The following is a 17,849-nucleotide window of genomic DNA, read 5'->3' on the forward strand; positions in this document are numbered from 1 at the left end:
TAGCTTTGATCCTATTTTTTTGCTGGGGAAATTGGTAAATTAGGCAGTTTGCTGAAAACCTTAAATGAACAATAAAGGGGAAAATGGCTTTATTTTCACCATTGTAAGAAAGATGTATGGATTTTCAGTTCTCATTACGTGTTGATGTCTTGTTCTAATGAATGATAGTCCAGCATAATTGTTGAAATTGTAAAATTAGCCTCAATTCTACATAATATTTTGTTTTAGCTGCACAGCACTATTAAGGTACTGCCTGAATATAAGGAAAGTATTTCAGCTCATTTAAAAAAAAACCTGTAAAATTATACCTTGTTCTAAATGAACATTTAGTTCTTTTTGATTTAATTTTAACAGTTTAACTAGGCAACCACCTGACAGGCAAAAATGAGTAATTTATGGCGTTCCCTGCTAGCTGGATTACTTTCCAAAAAATATAAGTCCTTGTAGCCATTTTCTTAAAGCTTCATCTTGATTGGAAGTAAGCTCTTATTTTCACTTGGCTTAAAGGAGCATTAAAAAAAATTCATCTAAATATTTCTTGGGGCAAAAAAAATCTCATTCCTCAAGTTTGTGTTATGCTTGCTATAAAAGTTTTTTAATAGCATGGAGATGGACTGCTGGTGTTTTTTAAAAATTTACATGAGACTTATGAATCACATGAGTCACTGTCAAAAACCAAAAGGAGTAAGGAGTGGAAACTTCAGGTGGAAGGTTGGGGAAACTTAAAATCCAGCACAGGATATAAAAATTTTGCGCTTCATCTTCTGTAAATTATACAGCAGGCTGACTCTTAACTCTCCTAATTTACAGCATTTGAATATTCCTCAAGGAAATTTCTAGCCTTGCAGTGCAGCCTAAAAATTTCTTGTTAAATGTGAAATAGAGTTAATTTCAGAAGCCGGTTTCATAGTTAGATAATAGACCTGTTTCTTGTCTCATGTTCTTTATCTAAGCATATTTTTAATGTGATCAGTGGGAAAGTACACAACTTTAGGAAGCTGATATTAAACACTTTTTTCTACGTCTCTTCATGCTTGCTGTAAAGTAAGAAAGCAGTGTTGAGCCATAGAACTAAAGAATGTTTCACCTTGCTATCTTACTGTCATTTTCTAGGTTGCTAAGCTTTTAAATTCTGATGTGTATACAATACATAAAGAACTGGTTACGCTATTACAGGATGAGTCACTGGAGGTAATACACTTTTATTGAAACTTTTTTCTTGCTACATTGAGGCAGATAATCTTCATGTTTAATAACTCTTCACTACCATAGTAGAGTAACAATTTGAAAGGATTAACAGCTTTTTGCTTCTATTGCACAGACTCTGCATAAAGATGCCAGCCTTCTGTGAATAAAAAGGAGGAAAATAGGAAGGTGTTTGAATTTAGTAAACCCACACTAAATTTATTAGCTTTTAAAAATAGTAATTGTAACTAGTTTTAATTGCTATATTATTTATTACCTTGCAAACTCTAAAAAGCTTTGGGTTTGGTACTATATTAAAATAATAGTTGAGAGCATTCAAGGTCTTTTGCTTTGTTTCATTTTTATTGTCCATTTGAGGAGGAGATAAAGAAGTTGTGTATGGTTTGAAGATCAAGATTTACAGAAAGAGTTTTGGTCCATGGTAACTTGCATAGAACATGAATCAGTTATATTGCAGTTGGCACAGTGAGACTTTTTAGGATGTAAAAAACAGACATGTTCAAGAAAAAAATCCCACCATTTCCTCTGGTACTGGTTTCTCTGGTAGCAAGTTAGACTACTCCAGTTAGAAAACTTGTCTGATCACATAAATAAAAACTGAGACCTATAATGCTTATATTACTTACTGCATTAAAATATCAGTCATCAATGCAACTAATCAATGCAACTAATCTCCATTTTCCTTTCAATATGAGAGAGCAGTAACTTGAAAGGTGTCTGCAGGGATATGTTGGTGAGAGTTAAAAATGGAGTTAATTTACAGACCTCTTTCATGCAGCCTCTCTTTAAATAGGTGCTAGATGCCCTAGTAGGTCACCTTCCTGAAATCCTTGAACTAATGACTAATAGAGGAGAAAACAATGGATCAGAAAGCAAGGTGGGTATTCTCATGGGGTTTTTCAAATTTTCTTTCTAAATGAGGTAGTAAGAAATTTCAGACAAATGTTGTAGGAAGAGGCTTTCATGATTAGTTTCTGCTTTGAAGAGATACAAAGTTTCAATTTCTTTTTTTTTATTGTTGACATTATAAGCTTTAACATTAAAAAATTTGGAAAGATTAGAGTTAATATGAAAATGAACAGTTTGTAAATGTTCTTTTTCTAATTAACCACAGTTAAGTGAAAACAAAACTTGGTTTTGTGTTAAGGGATTAATAGCTAATACCTATTTTAAATTTTTTCATATTGATGTATCAATTGCTCATGGGTGCCATTTTCAGGCTTCTGCTAGAAGAAAACCTATTTCCTGAAGTGAAGACACTGAATTAAGAGATCTGTACTCAGCTCCCATCTTTTCTAATTTAATTGTATGTGTCTCTGGATGATGGTTTATTCCCTGACTCCTCACCTCTAAGATGGAATAGAAAGGATGCTGGTTTTGAGAATACTTCCTAAATGTATGATAAATTGAGATATTGCAGCAGCATAAGAACTGAAGAAATTAATTCTCTTGTACATGAAGAAATTGACAGTGTAATTTAAAAATTTGAATTTGTCAGTTGTTTACAGCTGTAAATATATATAACATATGGCAAATGCAGTGTCAGGTGTGGCAGTTTGTTTAATTTTTCTTAATATTAGAGGGAATTTAGCTTGACTACTAAAAATTCTTTGCCTTCTACTGAGAAAAGGTGTACAATTCCTACTAAAATTAATTCCTACTAGAACTAATTAGGGGATTGAGAACAATAACTGCAAAGATTAAGAGGATAAAAGAGAATTGGGATTCTCTTTTGGTTTGAGAAAGAGAATGCTGAGGAGAGTTGGCGTAATGGTTTTAATATCTGTAAAAGGGTGTTCCAAAGAGAACGGTGTTTAGTTTTCCTTTGTCAAGAGAAGGGATTAGAGATGAAAGTGTATTTAGCTAGGTACTAAAATACCTTTTGTATTAGTCTTCCCTTGTTCTATTGTTGTGATTTTCATTTTAAGTATAGTGACAAGACACACAGCTTGAAAATGTAAAATTACTGTTTATCTTTCTGTTTCTAGTTACTCTCTATTCCTGACTTGATTCCTGCATTAACGACAGCAGAACAGAGAGCAGCGACTTCTTTAAAATGGAGAACACACGAGAAGTTACTGCAAAAATATGCTTGTCTCCCTCATATCATATCAAGTGATCAGATCTATTACCGTTTTCTTCACAGGATGTTGACAATCATTTTGACAAATGTGAGCCCACCTGTTGCTTTCTCATTTGTTTTGATTTGTTAATGCAAGTTAAACCACTGGATATTTGCTATGTGTAGTACTTCCTGTGTTATATTAAATTCCTGTCCTTTTCATATGGTATATCAAGCCCTGTCATTATTTCTACGAGATTTTTTGCTGAAAACTTGCCCCCATTTGAGGAACAAAATTTGGATTGACAGTTTTCCTCCTCCCCAAGCCTTCATTTCCTTGTGCTCATCATCAGTTTGTTTCTAGTTAAATCAAAACCTTTTCCTCTGAAATACGCCTTCTTTTTCCCGATTCCATACCTTGGTGTTTGTTCTTTATGAAAGAACTCTGCATTTCTAAAGTAAATTTTCATTTAGAGATACTAGTCTGAAATTTTACTGAGTTAATTGAAGAATAAAACTGTTGTAAAAGAAGATGATGTGAATTTTATTTCTAACATCTGCAATACAGAAGGTGCCTTGCAAACATGGAATATTTTAAGGTGCTTATGAAATAGTTAAATCTACAAATTGGGCAGAAGGAATAAAAAAGCAGGTGTTTCATGAATAGGCCAAACTTCCTAATTCTGTCTTGCATTATGACATTTATTTAAAAATTTATAAAGTTAGTCTACTTTTTAGCTATTTTTTTTCTTATTCTCTAGAAGTTTTTAGTCATACTCCTGCAGATACATTTAACTGTGTTTCCTTTGTTTCTTTCAAGAATGTGCTGCCAGTGCAGAAAGCAGCTGCTCGGACTCTGTGTGTTTATTTGCGCTACAATCGCAAACAGGAACAGAGACACGAGGTTATTCAGAAACTGATCGAGCGTAAGAGATGATCTTTTCTCCATTACTGGGAAATGAAAGCTAGTTTTGGCTGAAGATCTGTTTACAGTTACATTTATTCAGTGTAATTTCCTTCCATCATTGGAGGGACTATGCTTGGAAGACATTCAGTTGCTCATATTATCACTGGCAAAATGTACTGTGCATATGTGAGGAATAGAGCTGGAGCTTATATAAGTTTATAGAAAGGGCTTGGGGAAGAGGCAGTGCAGAAACTGATAATATGCCAAGACCCTTCCAACCCTACTTCTTTTAGCCAAAATTACTAAGTTGTGAGTGCAGCAATATAAAAAACAGAGTTCTGCTGCAGAAGTAAAATTCTCCAGAGACTTCAGCATAATAAATCTCAGAAATTAATTTATTAATCAGTCACCTATATTTGATGTTTTGGTGTATGCTGTGTGTTTTAAAGATAGCTTAGGAGTTTTAACAATCCTCATTTAACATTCCTTGATGTTTACGCAGTAATTTTGATATTCCTGTGACATGGTTTGAAAGGCATACAGGACTTTGTTAACACTGTAGCTAGTTCCCTTGTTCTTTTGCTTTTTCAAGTGTTCACTGACAGAATTGATTGAATTTAGAATGTTAGGTTTTTACTAAAAGAAAGAATTGAGATAGGCTGAGAATATGTCTTTTGATGCCTGTGATTATCATCTTTTCAGTCAAAGGTCAGCCTGTGAAATGTTTTCTATCTGATATTGAAAACTTGACAGATAATATCTGCAAATTTTTATTTTTCAGAACTGGGCCAAGGAAAAAGTTACTGGAACAGACTTCGTTTTTTAGATACTTGTGAATTCATTATGGAACTGTTTTCAAAATCATTCTTCTGTAAATACTTCTTTTTACCTGTGCTTGAACTTACCCATGACCCAGTGGCAAATGTCAGGTATGTAGAATATGTAGCAGTGTACAGGAAAAAGAGCTATAAATAATATATTAAGAAATACTGTTAAAAGTTTTATATTTTGCTTAAATAATGGAACTTGAGTGAAAACATAAAGAGCCTTCAGAATGACCAGTACTAAAGATGCAGGGGAGTGTGGGAATGGTGCTAGAAAATACCAGAAGCAGGTCAGTAGGTAACTGATAAAGTTAGGTGTGCATATCACTTGGAAAATCCAGAGGTCTCCTTATTTTTCTAGATTTAAAAAGAAACCCAGACAAACCAAAGATGTTTATGGTCTGTATTCATGATCTATAAAAAATAATATGTCTGGAATCAACACATAAGGAACAATCACTTCTGAAAAATAAGACCACCTAATTATTTTGTGTCAAATGCTAGCATGTTATACTTTGAGAATTAATAATATGTATTAAGCATCTGCATCAAAAAGTGAATATTTGGGTTGGTTGTTTGGGTTTTTTTTTTGTAGAATGAAGCTATGCTGTTTATTGCCAAAAGTCAAATCTACTCTGAAGATTCCCACTGATAAACATTTACTTCAGCAGCTGGAATTATGTATAAGGAAACTTCTGTGTCAAGAGAAAGACAAAGATGTCTTGACTATTGTTAAAAGAGTAAGCATTTTTCTTTTTAAGCAGTGTTTAATCTTGGGTTTATCACTGAAAGTTAAGATGACTAAAGTTATGCTTTCTGTGGATTTTCTCAATGTAAGAACAGGAGATAAAAAATTCCATTCTCTATTATGTAATTTTGAACAATTAAAAGATGATGTAGTATAGTATGTTCTGTGAATTTCAGGAGTGTTAATGTTTCCTTGGTTACTTAGATTGCAGTTATTTTGTAGTGATTCAAATTCAGGATTTTGGCTCAATGACCATTTATGAAATAAAAAGACTAGAGAAAGATTGAATGTTGATTCTAGTAGAACTCATCAGGTTTGTGAGACAGAGATATCTTGTTAGACTAGATATTTTTCAATATACAGACAAAGCATTTGCAGGATTTTGAAATGCTACAAATGTCTTTTTAATGTGAATATTTAAAAAAGTACATCTTTAAGGAATGTCCATGCTTAGTCTCAAATTTAGAAACCATGAAGTGAAATAGCTCAAGTAGGTGGCTTCCTTCCAGGGCCAGTCTGCAGGAGGGAGACTGGGTGAGCACCTGTGTGGAACATTCTGAGTTAGACACAGGTTCCTGAGTTGCTTTTTTCAGTCCTGGTTCCTGTGCCTGTGCCATAGCTATTCTTGCTGTGGTGCTTCCTTGAGTGTATTTTGACTTCCATACAGATACTGTGTGAATCTATTCATTGTGAGTCTCAGCAGGGCTCAGAGAATACTCTCTGATGCTTTTAAACTGCATTTGTGCCATAAAAATAAAAGCATAGGCTTTAAATATGTAGGAAGAAAAAGCAATTCTTTACTTCTTGGTACGACATTCTGTAGAGTAATAATAAATAATGGTTTAATTTTCTTTGTAGACAGTGTTAGAATTGGACAGAATGGAGATCTCTGTGGATGCTGTAAGTACTTATTAACTTTACTACTTACCAACTACTCTTAGTTTCCATTTTCGTGTAGTGATTTTTTGTTTTTATTGGTTTTATTTTGAAGTTTCAGAAAAGATTTTATGAAAATTATTTATTGGATCAAGAAAAAGAAAGGCAAGAACATCTTCTTTTGGAAATGGTATATTTTATCAGTACACTGTCATTATTTTAAAATAGTTTCTAGCTCCATATTAAGGAGGCAGTAATTTTAAGGTGTAGGGGAAATTTGTATTTTGGAGAGACTCGATAGGTTCATTATCTCTCTGTGGTTTCATTTCATACTTTATAATAGGGTTAAGTCCCTCAAAGTAACACGTAACATTTTTTTCTTTACTACCTAAATTTTGCTGGATCAATTAGAAAGGCACACTTGAGTTTCTTGAGAAATACCATGTATATCATGATAAACTGACCAATGAAACACCTCAGAGTTCACATACAGCTTCCCTAGGCAAAGAAATTAATCTCGTAACTTCTTTTGTCCTAAGGAAGCCAAGCCAAAGAATGCTCTGTGTTACAGGCTTTCCAATTAGCCAGGAAAGAGAGAAAGGCAAAAAGTGCAGTAGGCACTTCAGCACACAGCTTATATCTTCATCTCATCTCCACAAAGCCTAAATTAGACCACTGCAGTCCTCCTGTCTCTGCCTCCCCTCCAGCCTGAGGTGGGAGAAGCTGAGCAGCTGACAGGATTCAGAAGATCCTAAAATTGTTAGTATGGTTCTTGTGACTTGCAGTGAATAAACTTCTTTGTAGTGAACCAGAAGAGATTCAGGAGTGTCCCAAAAATGTCCTTGTCTCCTCCTTTGTGGTCCACTTTGATGTCAGTGGGTATTGCAGGTCAGTATGAGCAAATATACCTGAGCCACAGATTTCCTTCCACTTCAGTGTCCTGAGCCAGCTGGGTTCTCAGACCTGCACACACACACTCAACTCAAAGTCTTGAACTTGGCTCAGGCAGTCTGCAGGTAGATACAGTTAATGCTTTTATACTGAAAGTGTTTGCTTGGTGCGAAAGAGCCTCCTGTGCTACTGTGTGTTGTATGATGACATCAATTTTTACCCTGTTTCTACAGCTGCAGTTTAGAAAAGCACCTAAATTTTTATGATATAGGCCACTAATATGTGCAACCCTTCTGTATCACAAAGGCCTATTAGCTCTGTCTGTGAAAGGCATGCTTTTGGGGAACCTGAGAGGGACACAGGGAATTGGGACATGTTGCAGTCCCAAACAGATGAAGAGCCATGCAACCCACTTAAATCTGACTGCCAAAGATTTTAGTACTGAATATGTTAGTAAGTTTCCTTCATTTTAGTAGCTGATTTTGTAGGAACTATTTTCCAGCAACTCTGACCTGAATTAATTACCTCTTTCTTTTCTTGACTGGGTAGTAATTAGAATGACATGAAAAATATAGATTAGAGCAGTTATGGTTCACTTAACTTTTATTGTGAAAATGGTATAGAAAATTAGCTAATATTGTATAGTTTTTTGAAGCTGGTGTGATATCTACTCATCAAATGGAATATATTTTTAGGCTGAATACTATTACAGAAGGGCAAATAAATTCCATGAACCTGAACAATTTTACATAGTTGATTTTGTCATAAAGATTTATCAACTGTAGATGTTAATTTTAGATCTTTATAAAGTTTGAATATGTGTGACACAGCTTAAAATTTAAGAAAAGTATTTTCATTGAATTGTATGAAATAAAAGTGTTGCCTGCTCTGTTTTCAGGGTGTCTGTGTTACAGAAAATTTTTACATTGCCAGCTGCCAATGTCTGTATCTTTTTGAATATAAAAAATGCCAAAAGCCAGGCATAATTTTAATTATAAGTTTTGGATGTGAACATCAACTGTGAGCTTTCTTCAGATTGTGGTTCTAAAATGAGATATGTACCCTGATTTCTTTTTGTATTACTTAATTGGTTCTCTGGATATTCATCAGGGATTGTAGAGCAGGAGAGTAGAAATGAACTGTTACTTGGAAACACATTTATTTACTTTTACCTGGGTAATATCTAAGAAAATCATTCATTCTTTTAGGAACAATTAGAAAAAGAGAAGCAGAAAAATGAAGGAAGATCTACAAATATTAATGATAAAATGTTTGAAAAGAAACGTAAGTTTGTTTATTTGTGTACATGTTTATGCATGCTTTACTCTTCTACAAAGGTAGTAGAGAAAGGAGCAGGAAAGAGACACTTTATACAATAAACAGAGATTTAGAAATTGGATATAAAAATTGTTTCTATGTATTAATGAAGTTGTTTAGGAATAATGGCCTCATATTATGTATAATATATAATAACATATATTTATTTTTGCTTTATTAATAAAATACATTACAGTTTTAGTTCTCTGTTATTTTTCATTTTGGGATATAGTGTAAGTACTTGTCTGTGGTATTTCTGAAGTGCTAGTAGCACTGGATTAGGTAGTATTACTCTTTGCTCCAGGACTGATATGTTATGTCCTCTCTTTTATAAAAATTTAAGTTTTAAGAGGGAAGGGATTTTACTGGACTGTTTTTTGGTTTTTTTGTAGGTAGAGACAGTAAAACATCATCAGTGTTGGCAAAAAGTATCAATCTCTCTATTTCTGGAAGCTCTTCTGGTACATCAGCAGGTAAGAAGAGTTCAAAAACTCACTGAAACACTTTGGTTTCACATCATCAGATTAAACCCCAGCAAAACTGCTGCTGACATCTGTGGACCCAAGTTATACCTACTGCACAGAGGAAAAGATACTTCTCCTAGAACTGAATGTATTTTCTATGGTTTTTAGTTTTGTTTCACTCTGTAATATATAAATAGTGACTTAAGATTTATTCTTTTTAATTGAAGTATTTAAATAATCTCGTTCCTTCATTTACCATAGATTGACAGAAAAATATATTTTAAAGTGTTCTTAATTATTGAGGAAATGTAATATTCATATTAAAAAAATGTTCTTTATAATTTTAGGCAAAGAAGAAAAAAAATCCAAGCTGGTTCGAAGCCAATCTTTCAGTACTCAAGTACTGCATCCAAAATACAGCAACATAGACAAGTGCCCTAAGTATCTTTATAATCTTCATTGCTTACCTCCTAGGCAAATGTGTGCTAATAGTCAGCTCTTATGAAATGAATGCTCATGGATCTCTGAAAGCTGTGATGTGCTCACTGAGTTGTGACTTATGTTTTCAGCTTTCTGTTTAATTGATTAACTGAAGGAAGAAACATCTAAGGCATGCTGAGGCATAGAAATGGTTATGAATTCCTTTTAAGTTAATAAATGTCTCCTTTTATCATATATTAAAAGTAATTTTCCATATGAATTGCTAAATCTAATTTCATACATTTCTTAAAGACATTTCAGCACAACTTTCTCATTTAATTTCTTCATATAAACTCAGAAATAACCTCCAATACTATTAAACTGCAGGGTGATATAATTGAGAGGAACACTTTCGGAAATAACCAATTTGGTTTTGTTTTGCTTCGTTTTTTAAAGTAAAAGTTCTGCTACAGGATATACATCTTCAGTACCAGGGATGGGAAAGAGTTGTATGTTATCCTTTAGTGGTAAGTAGGTTACTAGAATGTGTTTTACTTCAGTTTTTTTGCCAATAGGGCCCAATTAGGCAGGCACACTCTAAGATATCATTCTCCTAAAGAAAACAGAATAATAGGTATCCAATTTATATGGGCATTTAAGTGCTAGTCTAGTAAGTGTATTTTTCAGATTTTTTTTTCCCCTACACATTTGTTTTAATTTACATTTAAAAATAGTAAAAATAAACTGAGTTTGCCATGTCCTGGTTGGAATTTCAGGTATCATAAAAAGGTTTCCCCACCTATTTTACATGAGGAGAATGAATATTATGTAAAAATTCTACTAAGAGAGAGAAACTACTGTTTGGAGTTCTGTACACTAAATTTTAAAGAGTTTGGATGATTAAAGATAAGATTGAGATGAATGGCTTCCTAGAGAAACCTGTCTTTCAATTCACTACTAGGCAATTAAATTACATTAAAGAGCTAAATTTTAAGCAGCTAAAATTTGGCCTAAGAAATCACACTCTTTACATACATTAAATATATGAATATTTTCTTTGAAAATGTGTATTCCAGTTATTTAGTGGGACTGTTTAATAAAAATACTTGAAGAAATATTAAGTAGAAACCATTCCATTAAAATTTGGGATTAGTGCCATAGGAAATAAGCCACTATTGTCACAGGAAAAACAGCTTATTCTGTTTACTTTCTGTGCAGTGTTTTCAAAAAAGTTCTTCGTCTAAGCTGCCCCTGTGTGTTTCAGATGACTCCTTCAGGACTCATGCTGCTGGCAATAGTGGGAATGCTGCCTTCCCTTCCAGCTCTTCTCGCAACTTATTCAACTCAGCTGACCAGAAGAGCAATGGGAATAAGGAGAGTCAGACCCGAAGGATGAGCATGTAAGTTGTTGACAAGATGTTAATCTGAGCCTAGGGGTAACATTTTCAAAGGGAACTCAAAAGAGCCATGAAAAAAAAATTAGGCCTGTATTTATTATACTTCTGCACACGGATTTTGAAATACTAAAATAGCAGGGTAGAAATGTGGTGTATGTAATTGTAACTGTTTCTAAGATGGCATTACCTTCTAATTAGTCTTTCACATTGTTTCTCCTGCATATATTTGCATTCACTGGTATATAATTGAGAGGGTGGAATGGGAAAAAGGGAAGGTTAGTGCCTTTGATGTGTAATAACTACAGTCACAGTGATTCGGCTGCCTGTAGTTGGAGAAATAGAAGTATTTTTAGACTACTTAGTTTCTGATTTTCCTTCATTTTGTGGACTTATATATGTTTTATCATTATGTAACAATTCCATTATGAATCTTGAGCCTTACAATGAACTGGTACTGGTATTTGTTATTAATGCTGACTCCTTTGCCTTACCATTTACAAAAAACCAAAAAATCAATGCTAGGCATCTCCCTCAGGCTGCTTTCCTTTAAACATCAGCCAGTGCTGTTCAGCATTTTGCAAGAACAAAATCAAAGATGTTTTTTTTGCTCCTGTGCTAAAACTGTAAATCATAGAAAATCACTGTGACACACACTCACCCAGATCCCTGTAGACTCTAGCAGCAAATTCCCTGCAGATTCCTTTTACACTATAACTAAATTACTGTCATTGGACTAGCTGCAATTTTGTGGGCTCAAACTGAGACTTTTCTTTGCTAGCAGAGATTTGCCTTCTTAGTCAAGGCAGAATGCCTTGGAAGGAGCCAGCTACAGCAAGAAAGGGAGTCTGGGAAAGCAGACTTCAATGTACAATGTACAATGAAACTACAACTGGAAGCTAAGATAGGAAAGAGAAAACATCTTATACTGGTTTGCTAGGTAGAGAGGGGAAACAATAGTGATGATCTGTTTTGGTGAATTAAATATCTGGATGAACACATTTTTCCACTTCTGTATTTTCAGTTTCCTTTAAAAAATAAACCAAAATATCTTCCCAGCTTTAGTCAGGATTTTAAGTTAATAAAATTACTAAATTGCAAAATAAAGCACTAAAAACTTTAACAAACAAAATAAGAACTTCTCAGGACAATATTCATTTAGCTCCTTGTGTACATGATTTTTTTTCTGCTGGAATTTTACCGTCTTCACTGTACAAGATAAATTGTTTTCTGGAATGAACTCAAGCTTGCATAGTGACCTGTAGTTTTTAAAACTGCTTTTATTTTGTAGAGAAGGTTGGAAGGTAAGTTGTGAATGCAGATGGCCTCTGTTAAGTAAGTGGCTTCACAGGAAGAGTACTTAAAGGTGCCAAATCACTTTGCCCTCTGTCCCTGTCTTTGCCAGCGTCTAATGGCTTCTCTTAATACTACCCTCAGCACTTCAGACTTTCTATAGGTGATCATTAGGGGGTCACTTATTTCAAAGTGCACCGTTTCAAAGTCAGCAGTTAGATTAGTAGACATGCTGACATTTTCAGCTATCTCTAAAGTAAATGGGGCATTTATCTTGAGAACATAAAATGTAATGGAGTGCTACATAGTTTAAAAAATTAGGTGTGCTCAAAACCTCATTTTCTTTCACCCTAATCACTGAAAGCCTCCTTTCCTCACTTTAAAAACCAGAAAATTAGTTCAAATGTTGTAAATATTTTTAGCAATCTGTAGAAATTCCAATTACTTGCTGTCCCACAAGGATTTGGGGGAAAATGAATGGATTAATATTCACGAAGCCGTGAGGTGCAAAGGTTAGTTAGACATATTTTTTATCACATAAAACATTTCCAAATTTCAAAGGTTTTTTTATCTTTCATTTAAAATAAAACTGGTATCTTTTGTTTAAATACAGAGGGACGGGAAAAGGCTCACACAGAGCAGTTTGCACTTTTGTCTTCAGGCAGGAGAGTGGGATGTAAGAAACACAGCTTCAAGTCTCTGTGTACCATTCCCAAACGAATACCCTAAGAGCAGAGTATTTGAAAGTAGGTATCTGATCACACACAGTGATCTGGGTGCTTTGTCTGGTTCAGAAAGTCCCTGAACTGCATGGGGTCAGAAGCTAAAGAGAGAGGATGTATCAGGGGAAAAAAAAACATTTTTAGGAAAAGAAGAGGAAACTTTTTCAGAACATTTAGTTCTGAATAAGAGTTTTAGTATTCTGTGTTCTTATGGGAAAAGACATCTCTCAAGCTGGTCTAATGTCTGCTGTGCTGTAGATTCAACTTCTCTTTTGTAAACTGACCCAATACTTAACTGTTTTCATAAGAAAATGAAGCAGCTCTATGAGGAGATATTAAGAGATACAGATACAGGAATGTCTGGTGGTAAATGCATTCAATCACAGACATGTTTAGCTGTACTTTTTTATCTTTTACTCAGGTGTTGTGCTAAATACATGCACACTTAAAAATAAACAACAACAAAACAGCAAAAAGATCAGTTTCAAGGAAGCATTATTTTCTAAGTTTGATGATGGAAAAAAATGATATCCAAATATATAAGCAGCTGACAGAAATGACTCTGTGAGAAGAATTTGACAATTGTACAGTGAGAGGTACAATTGAATAGATGCTCATAAATGAGCACCACCTTTGGTGGACTGACTCAGGCAGAAAAGTCACTAAGGTGAGAAAACAATAATTGAGTGTTTATTTAGAGTGTATCATCATGCAGATTCATGTATATGCTGGTTAAAATTTGCACTGATCATCTCAATTCTGGCAAGACCTAATTTTTAGTTTCCAGGCTCTGCAGCTTGAGTAGGGTAACTTCTAAAATGTTTCTTTTTCTAAGTAAATATGTGGGCAGTAACACAATAATTAAAGTATAAACAGATAAAATTAATGATTCTTGGTTTGAAGTGGTATATGTTTGGATAAAATATTGTTTAATTGCTTAGGCCTAATATTTCCCATAAAATTGCTCTACAGAATATTGGCAAGTATTCACTTTTGACAATATAGTGCAGTTTGCAGGGATGAAGAATTTCTGATTTAATATATGATAGTGCTCTAGGAAACTTTCAAAACTCAGAGTTACTTTGGTGGAGAACTGAAGTATTTTCTTACCACACTCATGCATTCAAACATTCAGTTTGAACTAGTTCTCAAGTATGTGCCAATTAAAGTTTTATCTCTTTTTGAAAATAACACAGCTGCAAGAAAAAAAAATAGTAAATCATGATCCAGTGCTCACAAGCAGGTGACAAGGAAGTATTGTTTTAGTGTAGGGCTCAGTTGCTAGGTCTTAGGTAATACTTAGGCCATAGGAAATGCCAGAATTATGCTAAAACAGCACCCATATAACTTCATGAGGGAATCACAAAGAGAAGACTACCTCCTTAAAGTACCTGATGGACAGGAAAGAATCAGAAAAAGCACTGGTTGAGTACTTTGTCCCACAAGAGATCTTGCTTAATATGCAGAGCAGAGAAGTTTTTCTGACTTTCTGTTGAAGAGTTGCCAGTTAGATCATGAATCATCCTAGTGCAGACATTGACATAAATCATGAACACTGTGTTCTATCAAGCAGTCTGATCTTCTATCATTAGGCCATGTAGCATTATTATATTCTTTTGAATGTTTTCAGTTTTATGAGATTGTTAGATATAAGATGTTTTGCTTGAGTTTATATTGCTATAATATGACTGAAAAGGTTCAACATGCAATTGTTTAAAACTATTTAGAAACTTTATAGATTTGTCAATGAACAGATCCACTTCACAGATATAGATATAGATATATATAGCATTTAAGTATTTTGCATCTTGCCTATAGACATACAAATATTGGCTGATATTATTTCACTTTTAATCAAAACTTTCTTTAAGGATGTGTGGTACAGGTTTTCCATCTTTTAAAAAGAGGGAGTAGATTTATTGTTGCATAAAAATTAATTTTCCAATTTATTATTAGAAAAGTCTAATTTATTATTAGTAAATTAATTTTTATGCAACAATAAATCTGAATAAATACCAGTATTTTATAAGACGTCCACAAATGACCTATAAGACATCCAGTTTGCTGCATGTACCAGTTATATATCTTTCATCCAGTCCTATAATTGCTTAGAAAGTTAAGCACAAGATGAAATAGTTCTGCCACTGATCTACTACATTTGGAGTTAGTTACTTACAGCTGTTATTCATGTTTTCATCATCACATTTAAGATGCTGGAAGTTCCCAGTTCCAGTGGGACTGGCATGTGTTTTGTGTCCCATTTCTATGATAAAACTAGTAGGTATCCTGACACTGATATATTATCATATAATATATTCCATTTTTAAATATTCAGCAGTTTTAAAGCAGTGAAACAGAACAATATATTGTTTTTTTTTTGTAAATGATACTGTAAAATATTGATGCAAATTAGTTTTTCCAAGAGTTCTAAAAGTTACACCAATCTTGGAAATATTTGTCTGATACAAATAGTTGTTAATTGACAGCTACAGCTCTTTGAAATTGAAAAACAGTATATCTAAAGATTAAAATATTTAGGCATGAAAAATCCATAAATTATCCAAATGACCTTGTGGTCAACAGAACAGCTAGAAATCACAGAGCAATGTGCCAGACTTTTGGCATAGCCAAAAGTAGCCATGAATAGACTGTGCCACCTTAATCATCTCACTCAGATGGATCTCCACAAGAACTTCTCTAAACACCTGAGTGGAGAACTTCACCCTTCTTGAGAGGAATGCCCTCAGAATATATCCATTTGGCTTTTTCACTGGGTGCAATAGAACAGCTCATAAAGTACAGCAGCTAAGAGCTATGTTAAAATGTTCTGCACAATAGCAGTTTAATATGTTATGCAAGTTAGTAATATAGTAACAACATATTATGTGTGTTTCTTCTTTTATATGAAGAAAAAACAGAAAATCAAACTCCTAGATCACCTGACAGAAAAATGAGGGAACCAGAGACTGGAGGAAACAACGTTGTGGTGGCATAAGGTGGGAGCAGCAGATGGGACTCTCTAATGCCTGAACTGAATAAAATGCATCCTGCAATGTTAAAAATTTAAGATAAATCTTTTATATAAAATTCCAAGCTGTAAAATATGTTCTGATAAACAATGTAATGGTTGCAGAATTCTAACATCGTAGTGAAATGATATGAACTGTAACTTCAGCTATGTGCTCTTAACTGCTGCAGCTAAGGAGAAGATTTTGTTTTCTTCAGTTAGGCCTTTATAGTTTGAAGTCTTGGATTTAGAATGCACATTATTTAATTGGCTTCTTTACAATCTTAGCAACCTTTAGTTCCCATATTTTAAGGAAGAGATAGAAGGAATTGTTATGAATATGAAAAAGGAATCCCACATTTTAAAGAATCTGCAAACCTAATTTAAGACCAAAGTCCAGAACCATTATAAAAAAAACATAGACTTTTGAAGCATTGTGCTGTGAATTTGGAATTAATGTTTTTACAAGTGCTAAGTTCATAAAAATCCTGTGTGAGTTTCAAAGCAATCTAAAAGCAAATGTCTCCAGATGATGTAAAAAAAAGCTGTATTTCATAAGTTTTGTTGTATAATAACTTGTTTTAATTTTAGTATTTCAAATTGTATTTTCACTTTAATAATTTATAATAATGAATCTAGTTTTTAATCAGCTGCTATTGCAAGCTGTCATGGTTCAGTGATGTCATCTGCATTTGTTTGTATTAATGCTAATGTTTCTATCAAAATTTATGTGGAAAAACATGCAATCACATTTTGAAGAGTTCTATTTATGCCAATACTTGAGGGAGATTATGAAGCTATTGTCAGCTTCTCTTTCAAAATGGAGGCAGCATAAATATATTGATATCAGAAATATATGGTTTTTAAAATTTATTGGTGTATGATAAAGATAATCTGGTCTGTGTATGCATATGTGAGTGTGGTTACTTTTTATAATGTAAAAACATGAATGATGATTTACTCAAAATAAAACCTAGGACAATGCTGTACATGCATGTTCTTGAAAGAAAAATTCTCAGGGCATCTTTTATAATTAAAATTAATAAAAGCACTTACCTATGGAGGGTATTTATTTAAAATACTAATAATGCTGGGTGTGTGCTGTCTTGTGTGAAGTACAAAATGTTTCTTTGCATTAAGCACTATCTGAATGCTTAAGCTTCCTACGCCTCAGTTAGATTTAGCAGTATACTCTGTCTTAAGTCAACAGGCATTATTTGGGTTCTCTGGAAATACTTAATTTTTCAGTTTGTTTCGCAGCCTGGGATAGGATCCTGTAAATCACAGATTTCTTTAAAAGCTTCTTTGAGTTTATGATGTTTAACAGTATGGATAGAGGTGTGCAGATGACCTGGGCTGGCTCCTCCTGGGTTCTGCACTGATGCAAGCAGACACCCCCAGTTCCCCAGGCACAGCTACAGCTGCTCCCCCGTGGGCCACAGGAGACCCAGGCTGTTCTCAGTGTGACCTTTGGCAGCACCAAACTCAGATCATCAGTAGCCAGCTGTAGAGCAGGACTCAGCACTGTGTTTGCTCTTTTCATGCCTTGCAGAGCAATGCAGAACAGCCAGTAAGTTCAGAAAATTAAAGCTCTTTCTCCCCTTAATAAGCAGGTAATGAGTTCTGTAAGCAGTCTATCTTTTGTTCCTTCTTGGCTGTCACTGTCTGTCATTTTAAACTGACTTATTTAATGCTGATAACATGTGCTCTACTCAATA

At 34.0% G+C, this 17,849-nt stretch overlaps 1 protein-coding gene across 5 annotated transcripts in view; it reads left to right on the plus strand.

Moving 5' to 3' along the window:
- The window catches only part of PPP4R4 (protein phosphatase 4 regulatory subunit 4), a 57,889-nt gene extending 40,670 nt beyond the window's left edge, over positions 1-17,219 (plus strand). For all 5 annotated transcript variants that reach the window (XM_054275304.1, XM_054275305.1, XM_054275306.1 and 2 more), the window contains 13 exons: positions 1,114-1,191; positions 2,000-2,083; positions 3,195-3,377; positions 4,089-4,194; positions 4,957-5,104; positions 5,595-5,739; positions 6,606-6,647; positions 8,723-8,798; positions 9,224-9,304; positions 9,643-9,736; positions 10,172-10,242; positions 10,980-11,115; positions 16,034-17,219. In XM_054275304.1, the coding sequence (XP_054131279.1) occupies positions 1,114-1,191; positions 2,000-2,083; positions 3,195-3,377; positions 4,089-4,194; positions 4,957-5,104; positions 5,595-5,739; positions 6,606-6,647; positions 8,723-8,798; positions 9,224-9,304; positions 9,643-9,736; positions 10,172-10,242; positions 10,980-11,115; positions 16,034-16,058 (1,269 nt within the window). In that variant the 3' untranslated portion in view covers positions 16,059-17,219. The remainder of the gene's footprint in view (positions 1-1,113; positions 1,192-1,999; positions 2,084-3,194; positions 3,378-4,088; positions 4,195-4,956; positions 5,105-5,594; positions 5,740-6,605; positions 6,648-8,722; positions 8,799-9,223; positions 9,305-9,642; positions 9,737-10,171; positions 10,243-10,979; positions 11,116-16,033) is intronic.
- Positions 17,220-17,849: the final 630 nt, after the last annotated feature.

This window comes from Melozone crissalis, unplaced genomic scaffold (genome assembly GCF_028551555.1).
Source record: "Melozone crissalis strain CALT ecotype California unplaced genomic scaffold, PUWL_Pcris_2 ptg000018l_1, whole genome shotgun sequence".
Taxonomy (NCBI): domain Eukaryota; kingdom Metazoa; phylum Chordata; class Aves; order Passeriformes; family Passerellidae; genus Melozone; species Melozone crissalis.